The sequence below is a fragment of the Condylura cristata genome, unplaced genomic scaffold, assembly GCF_000260355.1.
Source record: "Condylura cristata isolate star-nosed mole 26May11 unplaced genomic scaffold, ConCri1.0 scaffold00018, whole genome shotgun sequence".
NCBI lineage: Eukaryota > Metazoa > Chordata > Mammalia > Eulipotyphla > Talpidae > Condylura > Condylura cristata.
In genome coordinates, this window is record NW_004567119.1 from 4827710 (window position 1) to 4845587 (window position 17878).

Below are 17878 nucleotides of genomic sequence, written 5' to 3' on the forward strand. Positions count from 1 at the left end.
GGCCAGGGGGCGCCGAGGCGGGGAGGGCAGCCGGGCGCGGGGACACGGGCTGGCGACGTCTCTCCCGCGGGACGCGCCCCGGGGGTGGCTCCTCGACGGACTTCTCTGAGGGGTCCTGCTGGACAAGTTGTGGGGCTTGAGGGTGGGAGAGGAGAAAGGAGACGCCCCTGAAGGCCGGGCTTTTGTGAGACGCCACGGAGGCCCCCCGGCTGTGACGTAACGGTGAAGGACCCTGCGCCGCTCCGTCCAGCGCCGGGTCCGGAGCCGGTCTAGGGAGCCTGTGGCGTCCCGAGCTCAGCGACCAAACTGGGCATCTGGCTGCCGCCCAAATCCTGTTTTGGCCAAGCAGTTCCTTTATGTTCTGAAATTTGAAACCGGATCTAACCAGAACCTGGCAGGAATGGAACGGATCTGATCCAGCCCACCAGGTTGACAGCTAATGCAGCTGGAAGGGAATGAAATTTACCCGCAGCGATTCAGAAGTCTCAGAGGAATTGAACATCTGAGGTTGCGGAGTGTTTGGCAAACGCAGATTGTGGCCGTGTTGTTTCTTCCGGTGCATAATAGAAAAAGCAGTTAGATCTGAATTCGAATTCTTGGTGCAGGCGTTCTGTGAAAGCTACGTCAAGATGCATGGCCGTCCTGATAGTGAAAATGGCCAAGTCCTGCTGGTGAAGCACTTAGTATGTTATGCACAATGCCATTACTTCAGTAGCTTCACTAAGAAGACATGATGAAAATCCACTTAATGCAAGCCGTTGAGTGGTTGAGATGGGGTGGAAGTTAGGGGGAAGTCGCAGAACCTCAGGTCTCAGATGTGAGCAGACCTGTGGTGGGTTGGTGGGGAAAAGCAGGCTAGGGCACTGGTTCTTGGCTCAGTGGATCTACTAGCAGGTCTTAGGTAAGGCTTTGTCCCTGGCCTTGATTTATTTTTAAAATGAGGCAGCTGGACCAGATGAGGTTTTTGTGGCCTGGATTGACTGCTAAAAGGGAGAGAAAATTGCAACCATTCCTTGAATACCTGCATTGTACTAGGTACTGTTGCAATCACATGATATGTATCAATTCATTAAATTCACACAGGGATGGGCTGAGGAAACTAAGACTGAATTGTAAGACTTGCCTGAGGTCCTAGAGTTTACAAATAGCAGAGCTATGATCCCAACCCAGGTAATCTAAGGATGTGCAATACATTGGGTGTGCTGGAGAGGCAGAGATGTGTGATGAGTGTCTGTCACAGGTGTGAGGGCATGGAAAATAGATGTGGCCTGATGCTTCCAACGTCTTGATACTCTGTGTCTTCGTTTCCTGGACTTAAATTCTCTAAATCTAGATTATCTTCTTTGACTCAGACTAGAAAAGGTTTTTGAGAAAAGTCTTAAGAGATCTGACCTGGGTTTATGTCACAGTTGGGAAATACCAGAGAACCATATCCATTTTGGAGGGAAGATTTGGGATAAACAGACCAACCTTCACACCCGCCATTCCCATCAGTGTTCACACACTGATAATGAGCGGTTCACACACTGATGAGTTGAAAAAGGAGGTGCTTTGAGCACGTTTGAGATGGAATTGGACCTTTGTGAGCACAACTATATATTGAAAAAAGGATTTTATAAGAAATAATCTGATGTTGAATTATGACATACTGTGTTAATAACAGACATTGCCAAGTTTAAGGACTGATCCTGTTTTGAAAGAATATAAAATCCATGGCTAAAATACTTTGATAGAAAGAGTGCAACAAGCCTTTTGCATAAAATTAATATTCTTCTACATTTACTAAAGACCTTGGATTCAAGAGTATTTTCAGGTCTGTTGATTAATGGCATCACAATAAAAGAGAGTTGCTTCTTTTCATTCTGTTGTGCATTACTGCTCTGGTGTGCATCTTAAGAGTACATGCTTTTGCCCAGGGCGACCACATATGGTCAGACAGGTTTTACACGGACGCCTGGGGTGCGGCATTACGTAGACTGCAGTGTGCGTGTGTGTGCAGTGCTCTGTGGGGTGTGTGTTGTCTCCACTCACTGTCTGCACGCCCGGTGTGTGCTCTTGCCTCCACCCCAGTTATTCGTCTAATAACTTCAACTCTGGTTGAAAAGGAAGGAAAATGTTTTTTTTTTCCCGGGGAAGTGCCAGCTAAATCATTCACTGCTAATACTCTTGCTCTTCAGTGGTAAGGAAGTACTGATTGATGGAGAGAAACACTTTTCGAACACTATAATGGGTTAAATAAAAAAAAAATTGAGAAACTGTTTAGTAATCAGCCTGCATTTATGTAGGTGTGTGTATAATGTGAGATACAGTGTATACATACACTTACTTTCTCTGAAATACAAAGAACCTGAGAGTTAAAACCATATGAAAAGTGTAAGAGGAGCTCTCGTGCCAATTAAGTGGAAAGATACTAACAGGTCTAAGTTACTTAAAGTGACTTAGATTGGGTAGCAAACCTGTTTTCTTAATAATAATCTTACAGCATCATTTAATAAATTTTGGTCCCATTGAATGTGAATATTAGGAATAAAGCAAAACATTTTTCACAAGAATTTTGAGCTCTTTTTGGACCCTTTAATGGGAACAATAAAATGCTAATATTTATTTACATACTTTTTAATCATAACCCAGAGAGGATAAGTATTTTTCATTTATTCAGTGTTAGTATCTCAAATCCTAGATATTTCTTGTGAATTTTCTGTATAGACATGGAACACTATGTAAAAAGTGCATAGTTTTAGAGATTTGTCTTTCCCCTACCATCATCCTTCTAATTTAACAGCTTTTTTATTTTGCTTATCTATACGTATGTATATTTTACCTCAATGACTGTGTGATTCCTAAACAATTTTTACATGTGGTTATAGTGTTCATAAATGTTTTTAGTAGCCACTCAAATAGAAACTGCAACTATGATTAGCCAGATCCTGAATGTAAAGTTTGTTGGTTATAGTTTACTTGGTTGCAAATAAGATTGGAGTGTGATTATTATGCATATAATTATTTTCATTCTTTACAGTTTTCCTTAGACTAAATTTCTAAGAGTAAAAAATGTTTTTCTGACTCTTATTACCATATTGCTTTCCCAAAAATTGCATTTTTAAAATTTCAGTATGTTGTGCTTTTTTCCACAACTTTGTTAGCATTGACCATTACCTTCTTTAAAAAGTGATTTAACAAATATACAGTGGTATTTTATTATGTATTTCCTTGATTACCAAATATACAGTGGTATTTTTGAATACCACTCCACATTTCTCTTACTAAAACACAATTTTATGAACTATGTATACATATCCTTTGCTTATTTACCCCTTGGGTGTTTATTCCTAGAAACAGTAGAGCCTGTGAAATTAGTTTTCTTTTAAAAACAAGCTTCTATTTTATTGGTATGTTTGTCTGTTTCAAACTTTTTCTTATTGCAGACCGCTCACCAAGAATTTTGTATCCAAGACCCCAAAGTTTGTTACCTAAGATGATGAATGCAGACATGGATGGTATATTCTTTGTCTTTCTTTTTTTCATGTTGTGTGGCTGCTTTTGTTTTATTAGACAATGGAAAGAGCAGTAAAGCAATATTTGGGAGGCTTGGATCTTGGCTGGTTATTTATTACACATACCTCCTAGTTCTAAAAAGGATTTAAGGCATTTTCCATTCTCTAACTGCGAGATGTTGGCAGGACATTTTATCTTCACCTTGACATGCTTATCTGCAGTGTGGGCGAATAGCTTTTATGTCACAGGGCTTGCATATAACTCAAGTAAAATAACTAATATAAAACATTTTGCAGATTTTTTTAAGTACTGTTCTATGCAGATGGTACCGCCTAATGTTAATAGTAAATATAAACCTTTTTATTGCAGCAGTTGATGCTGAAAATCAGGTGGAACTGGAGGAAAAAACACGACTTATTAATCAAGTGTTGGAACTTCAACACACACTTGAAGGTTAGCGTGCATTTTGTAGTTTTCTTGAACAGCATCTAATTAATTGCAATTGTAAGCATTTATATGATACTAAACTTTGTTAGTGTGCACAAGTTTTCTTTCCTTTTCAGTGGTTCCCGCCCCCGCCCCCCAGCCTTCCAGCTTTGGCTGGTGAGTTTAAAGTATATGATTCAGTAGGAAGGCAAATAGTGTTCTTACACTTCCCTTTTAAGATCTAACCTAAGCTACTTAGTACACAAAACTCCTTTTAAGTTCCTGCATTATGTTACTAAATTCACTTTACTAAAGCTTCCACTAAAATAAAGGCAATGTTTTAGGTTCAGAGGTTAAAGGTAATTCATACGATTTTTTTTTTTCTAAATGTCTTGCAAAAAATAATCACTGAAACATCTTTTGGTTTTTAATGAAATTAAAAGTTGTGTTTTTGCAGTTTACAAAGAGCAGTATTTAGTCTTGATGTGAACTCTGTTAGGAATTTTGGCTATTGAATCAGTTTACTCTGCTTACCCGAACTTTTGAAGTAACCTAAATTTAAACACAGAAAACTTAAGGTTTGTGGTATCTCTTTTAAGAATAGATCTTAAAAAGCATTTTAGTATGGAGCTTTTGCCATCCTTTTATTGATAATGGCCCCCCCCCTTTTTTTTTTTTTTAATATAGATCTCTCTGCAAGAGTAGATGCAGTTAAGGAAGAAAATCTGAAGCTAAAATCGGAAAATCAAGTTCTTGGACAGTATATAGAAAACCTCATGTCCGCGTCTAGTGTTTTTCAAACAACTGATACAAAAAGCAAAAGAAAGTAAGGGATTGATATCCCTTTGGTTTTATGGAATTGCTGCTGGTCCTTTTTTTTCTTTAAACTTTGGATAGCTTCCAAAAGTTACAGTACTTTTGTTTGTGGCTTCACTGAATATTTATGGAGATGTCGTCAGATCTAGGCAAAATTAAGAGCATAACAGAAGACTTCATGAGTTTGTGTATTATGTTAGTCTATGAAAATGTGCAGATGTATTGTAGAGACTTTATAATTAGAAATGCATATATTTATGAAACTTGAAAATGAACGTTTTGCTGAATTTCCTTTGATTTATAGGTTTAGCACTGTCTTTTATTAGGTGTAGTAAGAAAAACAAGAAAATAACCACCACGTTGTGACAAAGTGACCAAATCATGTACTGAATGCGCAGCTTTGTGTCCTGTCCACCGTCCTGTGCCTCTGCTCCATTTGCTTCTCCTTCCCAGGCCCCTTGGTTTCACATTTGTAGACGTGATTTCATGAGTTAACCATCTGTGAAAATAACCTGAGCTTAATTGTTGAAACGTAACCAAAATAAGGTACGCTCAGTTAGGACTTTTTAACTTTTAGTAATAGGGATAGTATTGATGGTTTCTCTTTAATCTACAATGATTTTTCCTCAAAGCTTAATTGTCAAACTGGGTAACTTGGTATATGAACAGATGAGTTCTGGTTACATGTTTGAAATTGAAATTCTTGAAGAAAAATGGAAGTTGGAGAAAAGCACTTGGTAAACAACTTCAAATATTTTTACATATTTGTGTTATTTCTGGCACAAGTTAGATCTTTGGGGGATATACATGAGCATGGATTCTTTTACTAACCTGTGTAAGCCACATCTCGAAAAGAATACCGCAGAGTTTGGTCTTAAGGCTTATTTGTAGTACTCAGAAGATCAACTTTTGCACAATCTCTTCAGAGTGTCCTAGTATCATAATCATGAATAGAATGGAAAGTTTTACATGCATACTAATGGGTTTCCAGTATTTTATCTCACTACTCCAGCCGTTTTCTGCAAACCCATTCTCTTAAGGTTTGCAGGGCTACAGTCATTCTTTGGCAGTTTTTAAAATTGTACTTTGTAAATTCTGCTGGGTAAAGAATTCAGTCTGAGGAATGACGTTGACTAGGCAAAGCAATGCCTGGTTTGGCTTGTGGTCGCCAGACTTGGGCTCCTTGTAGCCGTGGGCTAGACTGACGTTTGCACTGGCGTAGGGTCCAGAGACAGCTCGGCTGTGTGGACGCGAGTCTCACTGCAAACACTACATTCTTTGAGAACTAATTTACAAACATTTAAAATTGTGTTGCTGTTACGTTATTGCTGTTTAATAAAAAGCTGTTTCAGAGACTTGTGTGTTTTGATATTTGTCTAAATAACTGGGATACATAGTGGTTTAGTGGTGTATCCAGAGTTGTTCAGAGTCACAGTATAAGTAGCATATCTGATTTACGTAAGTTACTGGATGTTTAGGGGAACAATATACTTATTACTAAAATATATATATATACATTTTAAAAATAAAAGCAAAGAATCCAAAATTGTCAGAGGAAATGTAATTTTGGGGATAGGCTAAGCTTCCAAAATGAGACCAGTGATAAAGAATATAAAATAATAGAGGTTTCTCTCCCAACTAATGGTTCTTGTAAGGCAAGCATTACAAGCTAGCTGGTTTTGTTCCTCTAGTCACTTAGGGACTTGAAGATGTTCTGCCATTATCAACCATGACTTCTAAGCCTCGCCAACCCCATTCTTACAGAAAAAGCATGAGCATATTGCTTATGGGCAAGTTGTTAGTGTCAGGCCTGCCTGGAATTGGCTTCTAGTTCTTACATCCAGTGGCATGCAGACTTAATGACTTCTAGATGCAGAGGAGCTGAGAAGTGTGGTCCCTGGCTGGAAGCCCAATTCCAGGTACAACTCTGTACTACCTTGGAAGGAAACAGAGGGCTTTGGTAGCAACTAGCAGCCCTCGTACTACGAAGTCTCTGCAGCTTCTTCCACACATGGCGCATACTTCATCCGGTTGCCAAGTCCAGATTGATGGTGCCGAGTCAGCTTAGAATTTCCCTCCCCTCGTCTGATTACCCGGGCCTGCCTTCAGCAAGCATTCTTTTAGCAGAGTAGCCTCTCCACTGCCCTAGATGTCTTAATCTTCCACCTACTTCCTTCTACTTGCTCTTTGACTACACATCCCCAGCTGTTTGTCAGCCTGTTGCGGGAGTCTGGGCACCTGTCTCAAGAGACCAAGTAACACCTGCCTTACGGTTTCAATCTGTCAGGGTCAATTCTTTTAACACTTAACTCCTGGTAGAATGACGCTTGGCAGGGAAAATTGACATGCCCTTTCCCTCAGGGTTTCCCAGAACTTCCCTTCACTCTTAACATTGATTTCATCTAAAATGTGTCTATACTTTTTTCCACTTAGTTATGGTGTTAAACTGCATTGGAATTCTTGGGTGGGACTAGCTGTTTCAGAATTTGGAATTTTTCAAATTTCATAGTGTATTACACTAATGTATTTGGGGAAGCCCCACCTGTTATCAAATATTTTTGTAGCAAAAATACATGAAGATACTATTAGGTGTGATAAAGACTATATAAACTCCTGTCAGAGTAGATCAGGTTTAGCTGTTGAATGAGTTCCAGTGACAAACATGATTAAACAATTTCCAGAGATTTTTTGGAATTTTGGACCCTCTGTAGGAACAATGCATTTTTCAGGAAAATAACCGGGATCCTCTTTAAGTGTGTGGTTCTGACCAGTTAATAATGACACATTTCTATCCCTATTACTCTTCCATCTGATCTAGTCCACTTTTCAAAAGAAACGCTTTTGAAAGCTTTAGCTTTCCCAATAATTTTGTTTTTCCCTCTTGAGCAGTAGTCATCAATTAGTTTTTTGATGTGATAGAATCAAAGATCTGAGATTAGTTGTCAAGGCCATTTGTAGATCAAAGAAGAGAGACCGTGATTCATAAAAGGCTGTTTAAGAATTGGGAGAGAATGACTTAATTGCCTCTTACTCCATCTGAAAAACAAGTTACCATTAACTTAGAGATAAATGGTGTTAAAGACAAATTCATTACAAAATGGACTTGATGTTGGTCTTTGACCCTAATTTATTTTGTGGTAGAAAATGGTGTTGGAGAGAGATGACAAAAGCTAATGTAATACATTATAATCAACTATATATTTACTTTGCCTTGCAGCAGGTTTATAGATGGTCTGTCAAGTGGCTATGTCTTTAAAACTTGAAAGTACTTGCAAATGTTTTGCATTTTGTGAAAGACATTCAAATGGGCACGAGGCAGCTCACAGGGACACCGCCTGGAGCACACTTCAGGGATCTCACAGCAGACAAACTTATGGGCCCCTCTCCCCGGTCTCTAACCTGGTCTCTAATCCGGCTAGTAGCCAACCCTGTGGTTTATTCAAATCGGGCAGCGAGTAAATGGGCCTTTCCACAGACATGCAAGTGAATTCTGTCCCACACAAGCACAATTAATTTTGCCAAGGCCTTTACCCCCACTCCAAGGAAAAACATAGATCTACTGCTGAATTCATTTCTCAATTCCTGATTGCCACTGATTGACATTTTCCTGGTTTCCTTTTTAAGTGTTGACGTGTGCTCATTTAAACAGAAAATCCTCCCAAATGTCAGAGGATGAGAAATTGCCTTCCACTCACAAAGGAGTACTGAGACTCGGTGCCAGGGTTCTCGGGGGTGCAGGTCTTCTCCACGCTGCTGCTGCTGCAGCTCCTCACTGCACTCAGTCTTGAGAGACCAATCCATACACCCTTTGCTCACAGATCTCTCCGGTCAACCCACCTCTCCTGACTTAGCAGATTAGGGGTCATTTGCTGAACTTCCCACAGCTATTGTACTGTGAAAATGCACAGAAGCGAGGGTTTTTCAAAGAGGTCATTAGAATCTCCATAGAGATGCCATTAAGTTTTAATAACCTGAGAGGTCTATCAGCTACTAGTCACCTGACTAGTCACCTGACAATTCCAACTCGAAGATCTGCTAAAGTTAAAACAGAGGCACCCTGAAAAGAGAATTTAAAACCCCCGTAGAGCCTTGACTATTTGTTTTACCTCTTCTGAACAGTTCTAATCGTAACAAAACCTTTTCAAACAGTAACTGAAGTTTTTAAGGAAATTAAATTCACTGCCTGCAATTCGTTGGAAGGTGACAGCCGTTCCCCCGGGGCCCCAGATCAGAGGCGTCTTCCCAGAGCAGCATCCTGAAAGCCAGGCCCTTGCGAAGACCTCCAAGAAAAAGCAGCAACTGTGGCCAGGTAGAAGGAGAAAAATCTAGAAAGGTCGCTAATACAAAGGCAAGATAAAGACTTGATTTCCTCCCTCTACTAGACAGGAGAGAACTTAAGCCATCACACAGACTAGGATGAGAAGGGGAAGGCCATCTCGCGCTCCATCTACTGCGTGGCCTCCAGCTCACACGCTTCTGAGTTTGTTTCGGTTAAATCTCCCCACCACAGCACACCCGCAGAGGGGGCGTACCCGCAGGCAGTGGCAGTGAGCCCACAAAACTGGCCCCTCAGGTTTACCTCTGCAAGCTCATGGAGTCTGTCCACACGTGAAAGTTGAAATGAATCTGCAACCGAGAAAGTGAAAACAGCTTTAATAAATCTTTAGGAAAAATACAAGACATCTGTCGGCAAGGTTTCCATAAGGTTAAGAAAGGACTGCTCCCCAAAGGAGCGGCTCAGAAACACCCTCTGGAGTCAGTCGCTATGTCTAGTTCACTCCAGTACAAAGCAGGGACGGGCGTCCTTGCGGACGTGTCAGGTCCAGGCGGCAGTAGGTGAGGTGACCGGGTGTCAGACTGTCCAGCCCAGCGGGACGCGCGCACTGCAGCCGCGCTCTCTCCAGAACAGGGAGCCGCAGTTCCCACTGGCTAACTCCGTGTCCTTGCCCACAAGGAAGATCCAGAGATGTGTCTTCCTTACGGGCAGGCTCCCAGTGCGCTGCTGGGCGGGGGCTGGCCGGGAGATGCCCCAGGGCCCGGCAAGCCAGTGAGTGAAGCGCGCAAGGCTGAGTCACCCAGTCCAGCTCTCAGGGCGGCGCTGTGCTGGCACAGATGCTGGCCAGCTTGGGATCTGACCTGTCCCCAAACAGGAAAAGCTCTTAAAACATTTCCAGTGGAACAATGTCTCCATTCTGATGTGGTTCCATCACTTTGGGGAGGCCGGGGAGGGGGGGGTGCCGGCTACCTGAGAGGCAGCTGTGCTGCTGGATGAGATAACAGACTTCAGCGGGAAACGAGTGAAAATACAAAGCATGATGACTGATACTCATTAGCAACTGGAATCTTAATCGTCAGATAAAGGGGAGTAATTCAGAGACTCCTCGATAATAGTTTCCCTATTAGAGAGGGTATAATTTAAAGAATTAAAAAGCTTTCAGTTTTATTTCCAGAGCAATACGTGCACGAGCCTGCCTCTGCCCGGGGCAAGCCATTCTAGCAGAAAATGGTAAAAGTTGGAAAAAATATGCACACCGTTTTGTTTGGAGAAACCTATTACTTTTGTTATCAAACGTAAAATACGCTGCACTAATAGCCAGTGATTCTATGACAGACACTTCTGTTTTGTTGACTTGCCTGTCAACAAAGCTCCTCTTTAAAAGAATCTATAAACTAAGTGAACAAGAGCCCATGACTATAATTTGACACAAACCAGGTAAGTGTGGGTCACATACAAACCAGGTTAAGTGTGGGTTACATACAACACTTTGTGGGACATCAAACAATCATACAGAAACTTTATTGCATGTAGCTCTGTACAACAGAACACACTCTGGCTTAGATTATAAAACCACCAGTTATACTGAAGCAGAACCTTGAAGAGGAAATTCCAGTGACTGATTTTTTCCCCCAAAAAAAATCTTACTTTTTTCACTCTGTACAAACCAAAACTTTCTCCAAACTATTAAAACTGTGGAACACCTAATGATAGTGTTGAAATCTGATAGGTAACGTCACTTTTCTTTTATTCTAAAGTTAAATACCAGGTAACTTCAAAGGTTTCCTTTTGCTAAAATAAAAGTCTGAAGGAATAACGTGGCTAGTAGCAGAAAGGGGTGTGCGGGCGGCCAGGCCGCACCCCGACTCTGGACACGCGGCGGAGGCGGCCCCCCGCGGCCTCACTCCTTGCGGACCCGCCGCTTGCGCACCGACTTCACGGGCCCGTCGCCGGAGCCTGTGCTCTCGTCCGCTTCCTTCATCTAGGAAAGAGAAGCGGGAGTGTTTATTCTGTACAATGAATAACAAGAAAATGGTAAAAAACAGAACATTTTTCTACGCCGAAGGAAAGGCGCTTGGCCAGACGCCAGCCCCGCAGCTGCAGTCCGGGGCAAGCTGCCGCTTTCCTCTGGCGGTCACCGCGCGGGCAACTGCTGATCAGGGAGGCACGTGGCCAGGGAACTGCCCTCAACTCTTGATTTTATTTCATGATGTAGATCCTGATCTTGATGTCTCAGTAGAGACTGTGGGACATTAATTAAACAGTATTCATCACAATATTCATGCAGGTGATGAACTGCTGAGCTGGCTTATGAGACTTTCTCAGAACTTCTGGCATAGAGTATTTTGAGAAAAAATGAGAGGAAAAAGGGAAAGGTCAAATTTATGGTTTAGGTTTTTTTGTTTCATCCTTAGGCATTCAGAAGAAGCATTTACATATAAGTCAAACTCATGTAACAAAAACAGTGTACAGGGCCCTCCCTGGTGGCGCAGCGGGTTAAAGCGCAGCACTGAGAAGCTAAAGCCACTGCAGCATGAGTTCGACTCCCCGCCCCGGAGGTGACCACATGGCGCGGCAGACCTCTCCTGACCCGCCCGCTGCTCCCCTCAGCAGTGTGCTTCGTCCATCTGCCTGTTCTGCTCCCCACTCTGTCTCTGGTGAATCCGCTCATCGTCCCTGCACCTCTGGCCTGTACCCAGCTCTGTATGCAGAAATAAATAAATCTTTTAAAAAAAGACATTCTTAAGACATGATATAGAATAGTTTTTCCCACAGCTATCTACTATATAAAAACTGACTTATTTTGCCTCACTCACAAATATCTGTAACACCCTCAGCTGGGAGGCAGGATTAAGATAAGTTTAAAGGAGCACAGAATGTTCTGTGAAGTAAAACACAAGTGGAATATTCAAATCAATGAGTGCACGTGATCATGAACGCGACAGCTGAACCAGTGAGGGTGTGAGGCTCGGCTCTGGAACAATGCGCCCTCACAGGCCCCTGAGTGGGGCAGGCACGCTGGGCGGCCAGGCAGCCCTCACGAGGCGGCTGAGACCAGTAACCTGCATCTGCACTGCAGAAAACAACCAGACAACAATAAACAAGTTTATGTGGGAGATTTCTTCCAAGAGGCAATGTGGAGGGTTATTTCATGGTGTGACGAGACCAGGCAGCCCAAGCCATGAGGGTGCAGTTCTGTGGGCTGAGTAGAGGCAGTTCGCAAGGGTGGAGAAAACAGGCATTGAGCAGATGCCGAGAAAAGCAAGCTTTGCTCTGAATGATAACCACGGTGATTTCTGAGTCCATGCCAGACTGAAAAAAATGAGGCAAAGGGTACAAAGAGGGGCAGATCTTGCCAGTCAATAGGAAAACTAGTTTTTAAAAGAGTGAAAAACACAACAACAACAAACACCCACTTAGGCAACTACTACTCAACTACCCAGGGAATGAAATATTTCAAAATGTGATGGCAACTTATTAAGACAAAGAGGTGTCTTCACAATCGTGATAAAGAAAACTAATAAGCAGCATTATCTTTCACCTGTCAGGAGGGCCGATGGTCGAACTAGAAACCTGAGGTAAAGCATCACTTCCGCAGCCAGAGCCTACGCCGCCTGCGGGCGTCAGGACATGTCAGTGACAGTGTTTCCGTGCCTTCCTTATCAACACATTTAGACAACAATGTGGAGCTCTTGTGAAAGCTGGGAGGAATACGCAAGACTTTCCTCGGAAACCAGACTCTTACTGAAGCGCGTGCTGCTACTGGAGTAGCTTTTGAGCAACAGTGATAATGCGCAGAAGTTAGCTTACCTCATCCTCTGATCCAGACTTATTTGATTTATTACCTTCTTCTTGTCCTTCTATGATTTCAATTTCTTCTTCACTCTTTTCCTCAGGGTCACCTTCCTCTTCTGGAAAACAGATTAAAGACTCAGTGAATTAGGGTTTTCCTACACCCGGCTTTAAATATGACAAAAACAGAATTTGTTTAAGAGCAATTTCTCCTTTTATAATTTTTAATTATTAATATTCATCACTTTATTCCATTTTTACAAACAAATCATCACAGATAAGGAAAAGGCAGGTCTTCGACTCCTGAGGCTTCAGCGTGTGATAGGAAATAGGAAGCCCCGAGACTGGGTGTGTGCTCCAGACAGGGCAGTTTGAAGTCCATTTTCACCAACTGCTAAGTTAAAAATATTATTCCACAGTTTACTTGGAAGGGCTCTGCTCCAAATCTGGCGCGGGGTGCCTGGCAAGTACGGGGTCTGCTTCTCCCTAGACGTGTGGAGGTCAGTGGAGAGTGGCTCATGCGCCCAGCACGCTGTGCCCTGGGCCCCAGAGGTGCTGTGGGTGCGCAGGGCAGGGGCGCAGGGCCCCGTCTGGTGGACCAGCAGGCGGGAAGGCCTGGTGCGCCCGCCTGGCTGCCACCTTCTGCCTCATTCCTCCCAGGGCCCGTGGCTCCACACCCGCCATCTCATCCACTTTCGGAGGTAAGAAAAGTCTGCAAAAAGCTAAGGCAGAGGGGACCTGCGACTCTAGGGAGTTGCCAGGCTGTGGAGAAACTGAACGATGTTTCTGAAGTCTCTTTCTTCTAGAAGACAGAGGCCAGAGGGGACCTTGGTTGTGCCATCTGCTGCGGCCACTGCTGGGGGTCCCAATGGCAGCACCTCCACAATAAGCAGCTGCCTTCCCGCCTGCTGCTTCTCTGAGCTTTGCCCAGGGCGCCCACGGTAAGTCACTGCCTCCACCTCACCCTTTTCAGCAATTTCGCCATCGCTCTGCTTTTCCCCCTCGTCCAGGTCTGCGGGCTTCTCCAGAGCCGCCTTCTCTGCCTTTACGTCCTGCTCCAGGGCGCCCTTGGTCTGGGGTTTGCATAATTCGGTATTTTTATACTCGGTTTCTTCACTTTTTTTCTGCAACAATTGCATAGAAGTTATTTTTATAACATCAAAGCATTAGCTGTTTTTTGCAATAATATCAGGCACTGTGAACTATCAGGAAGACTTAAAGGAAAACTAGTTTATCGATTTTACGAACCACTTGCTCAAGTTGCAGAACTCGTAAACGCGAAGGCAATTCATTCTCTTTACCTTTACTTTTCTTGGCCAAAAAAACGAAACAATCAGCACGACTGGAAGCCCAGTGGTCACAAGGTAGACGGCCCAGAGCCAGGGGCGCTCTTCCGCGGCCACCATCAGCTGCTTCAAGACGCCGGGCTGGGAGGAGACAAGGAAACGAAGCTCGGACCTCACAGACCTTCACTAGGAAACGCAGCCACACACCCAGACTCCGCAGCATTTTACCAAGGCATTTTATATGAAGGAGCCATGAACTTGTTGTTTCCCCACCTCACGCCCTGTAACGTCGGAGCGCAGGACGGCACGCATCGCCGCTGCACAGGCGGCGGCCGCGGGCCCGGGAGTGCCGGCCACTGGCGGGAGGGTAACAGCTGTCTCCTGCCTTTGCAAATTTCAGGCCCAAACTACTCTCTGGCCATGTACTTATCTGCTTCACTGAGATACACACAACTCCAACAACACATCCTTGTACTTTTAAGGACTCATTAATCAAACCAAGAATTATTGTTCTCCTTTTTTTATGAAAAAAATATTACACATAAGTTTCAGTAAGAGAATTGTTTCTTATTCAAGTAAATAAAAATTCATCAATGACCCTCCCTGGTGGCGCAGCGGGTTACAGCACAGCACTAAGAAGCTAAAGCCACTTCAGCATGAGTTCGATCCCCGCCTGCCCCGGAGGTGACCACAGGGCGCGGCAGACCTCTCCTGACCGGCCCGCTGCTCCCCTCAGCAGTGTGCTTCCTCCATCTGCCTGTTCTGCTCCCCACTCTGTCTCTGGTGAAGCCTCTCGCTGCCCCCGAGCCTCTGGCCTGTACCCCAGTTCTGTATGAACAGATAAATCTTTAAAAAAAAATTCATCAAATATTTTAGTTACAAGACTTTCAAAGTGAGAACCTCTCTAGCTTTATCTACTTTTTTCATGTTTTCTAGTGTCCAAAAAAAATCAACCTAAGGTATGAATTTTTCTTCACATGATTGAGTTTAAAGATATATTCTCCAAGATGCCCTGTGTTGAAATATTTGGCTTACCTTTTCTAAACAGTGCTAAGATTTGGGAGAAAAAACTGGGGCACAATTTAATAATAATGTATTTCAAAATTCTCTGCATTCCTCAAGGTGAAAGACAACTAACATGAACAGAGACTCTTATTTGGATCACTGTTCCTGCCATGTAGGCCTTGAGGTGACCAGATGACAAAGATATTATCTTATTTCCAAATACGTGTTAAATTCCATTAAATAACTGAGTACATTTAATTCCATTCCATTCCATTCAAATGCATTAAAATAGACATTAAAATCCATAATTTAACAAATGAAATAAAGACTTTAACTCATATGCAGCTCATCACGTAGCTTGCAGCGACGCCAGCTACCCATGGCGATCAGCTCAAGCACATCTCCTTGGTAATGACCGTTAGCAACTATCACACATTTGTGCAGCTGACCTAGGGCCATCTGTCTATGTAACTCGGGTCATGTTCTGTTTTCTGTCTGCTCAGTACTGTACCTCATTGGCATTTGCAATCATTATTTTCACTCCCCAACCATCTGCAGCCCAGCGGTCTGCTACTTCTTTTTCAGAACAGATAATGAAATTATCAAAGTAGATATCAGAGGTCATGGACCAAAGCTCTAAACCAAGAGCACGGAACGAAGTCAGCAGGAATGGATGGTCATCTTCAAAGTAATCTGGATTGGGAATTTTTCGAGGGCTCCAGACTCCCTGAAAGGAAAAGAAAATTTGAAGACACTTTTAAGAGAATTTCACTGTGAATGCTGCTCAATACGCCACTAAGGCGCCTGCCGAACGAAATCAGCAAATTAACTGGAGAAAACAAAGTGCTTTTAACTGACACTAGTTCACTAACTTCGCTGGAAGCAAAATCCCGTTCCTGCTTATTCTGCACACTCTATTCCCTATGAATGACAGACTTTACTCGCTGCCACCCCATACAAAAAGGAAGCTAAAATTTGAACACACAGAAACTTGGGATATTAAATTTCACAGTCAAGGGGTACCACTTCAGTTAAGTTTGTGTGTGTGTGTGTGTGTGCCTGCGTGCGTTTTTTGTTTTTGTTTTTGTTTTTTGTAAAGATAGATAAGTTTTTTAGACACTTTTTTTCCCAATCAGCGAAGTTTTTCAAGACAGGATGTTACTAAAAAGGCCCAAAAACCTTTCTAGGCTACTCTGGGCCTAAAAAGGAGCCGCCTTGCGCTAGAGGCCTCGAGAGTGCCTACGCTGCTCCCCAGGCCGGGCCCGCAGTGGCTACTCGTCTGACTCGCGTCAGAAAAAAATCCGAATTTTAATAATGCTAGAAAGTAGGGCACACATTAGTCAGGCGCAGGTGCCAGCCACCAATCAATCCTGAAATGTGTGGCAGGAGTCCCCTTGGCCGGAATCGTCTCTTGTATTTAATTCTAAAACAGAACTTTATTCCCCAGGGGTCATCAACGGCACAAAGTCAGTGACCTGCCACCGTCCACGTTGCCCGCCCAGTTAATAGGTAAGGCCACCTGACTTTTTGCACCTAAGGTTTCCTGCCGCAGCCTCTTTCCTCAGCCTTCCTGCAGACAGCCAGGGCGGCCACTACCCGCTGAACGCCACAGAAAAGCTGCCAAGAGCCAGGCGCCCCGAGGCCCCTGCGCCGCGCGGGCAGCGAGCACGTACCTGGTAGGCCGGGTTGTCCATCATCGGAGGCCTCCAGATGCCCTTGTATTTCGGGTTGTCTATCATGGGGGGCTGCCACTCGCCACACCCAACCCGGCACGCTGGGTTAGAAATCCGAGGCGCCTCCCACTCCCCATCCATGTCTTCATTCCTGAGGACACGAGACCCGGCATGACCCAAGCCGCTCCTGTCGGTCACACGCAGGCGCCAGGGGTGGGGTCGGAGACGGCCCTTACCAGTCGGCAGGCTTCTCCGCTCGCGGGTCTGGGATGAGCTTCGGCTCGTCGTCCAGCCAGCCCTCGGGTTTCGCGACGCTGGCGTCTTGGATCTGGGCAGGTTCACTTTCATCCCTATTAAGCGGCATTTTATGCGCGTTACTAGTGAACAGAATGAATTAGGCTTCAAAGTGCATGACAAGTTCAGAAGGTACCCCAGAGCGCCTCCCTCTGCCTGTGTCCCACACCCCCCCCCCCCCCCCCCCCCCCGTCTCTCCCGCCAGCGCCCAGTGCGGGCCCCCCGCGGGCATCCCCGGCCCCCCGAGGCAGGCCGCACACTCGCGCCTCCTGTCACCCCGCACGGGGGCGGTGACGCCCCAGCGGCGGACCTCATCAGCTAGCAGTGTCGGGGTGGCTAAGTGCCGCGGCTGTTCCAGAAGCTCCACCTGACAGCACACCCATGTGCTCCAATCTCCCGGAGAGCTGCGCTCTGCGGAAGCCGCGCAGTGCAGTCAGCCCATTATGTTTCGCGCGTTTTTTCCTACTCCAATATTTGCCACTCTCCATATTTACATTTTGGCCATTTATATCTTCAAATATAATCCAATAATTCAAATAATTATTTCAAAATAAATTTCACATTAAATAATCGTACAGGCTATGTAAGCATAATCACAGTAAGTACTGAATAGAACCCACTAACACAACTCTCATCTTTACTGAAAAGTAAAAATTTTAAACAAGAGGCCCAAGACAAAAGCCAGTTCTTCAAACAGACCAGAGAAATTAATAACCTTCAGCACAAGGGACAGCGGGAGGACAGTCCCGGATGCGAAGTGGGGCAGATGGCTCGGGACAGCACCGCGCCCAGGGCTTCCCTGGCCCCGGCCTGCG

General features: G+C 44.3%; 2 protein-coding genes across 2 annotated transcripts in view; one reads left to right on the top strand and one right to left on the bottom strand.

The window, feature by feature from the left end:
- The window catches only part of SCOC (short coiled-coil protein), a 6776-nt gene extending 684 nt beyond the window's left edge, over positions 1-6092 (top strand). The window contains exons 2-4 of the mRNA XM_004685291.2: positions 3426-3497; positions 3865-3948; positions 4609-6092. Of these exons, the coding sequence (XP_004685348.2) occupies positions 3426-3497; positions 3865-3948; positions 4609-4751 (299 nt within the window). The 3' untranslated portion in view covers positions 4752-6092. The remainder of the gene's footprint in view (positions 1-3425; positions 3498-3864; positions 3949-4608) is intronic.
- A 3282-nt stretch (positions 6093-9374) lies between these two features.
- Positions 9375-17878, bottom strand: part of CLGN (calmegin) — a 24498-nt gene continuing 15994 nt past the window's right edge. The window contains exons 9-15 of the mRNA XM_004685292.2: positions 17006-17119; positions 16770-16920; positions 15608-15823; positions 14107-14232; positions 13770-13929; positions 12824-12924; positions 9375-10994 (exon numbers count right to left, since the gene is read on the bottom strand). Coding sequence (XP_004685349.1) covers positions 10914-10994; positions 12824-12924; positions 13770-13929; positions 14107-14232; positions 15608-15823; positions 16770-16920; positions 17006-17119 — 949 coding nt within the window. The 3' untranslated portion in view covers positions 9375-10913. The remainder of the gene's footprint in view (positions 10995-12823; positions 12925-13769; positions 13930-14106; positions 14233-15607; positions 15824-16769; positions 16921-17005; positions 17120-17878) is intronic.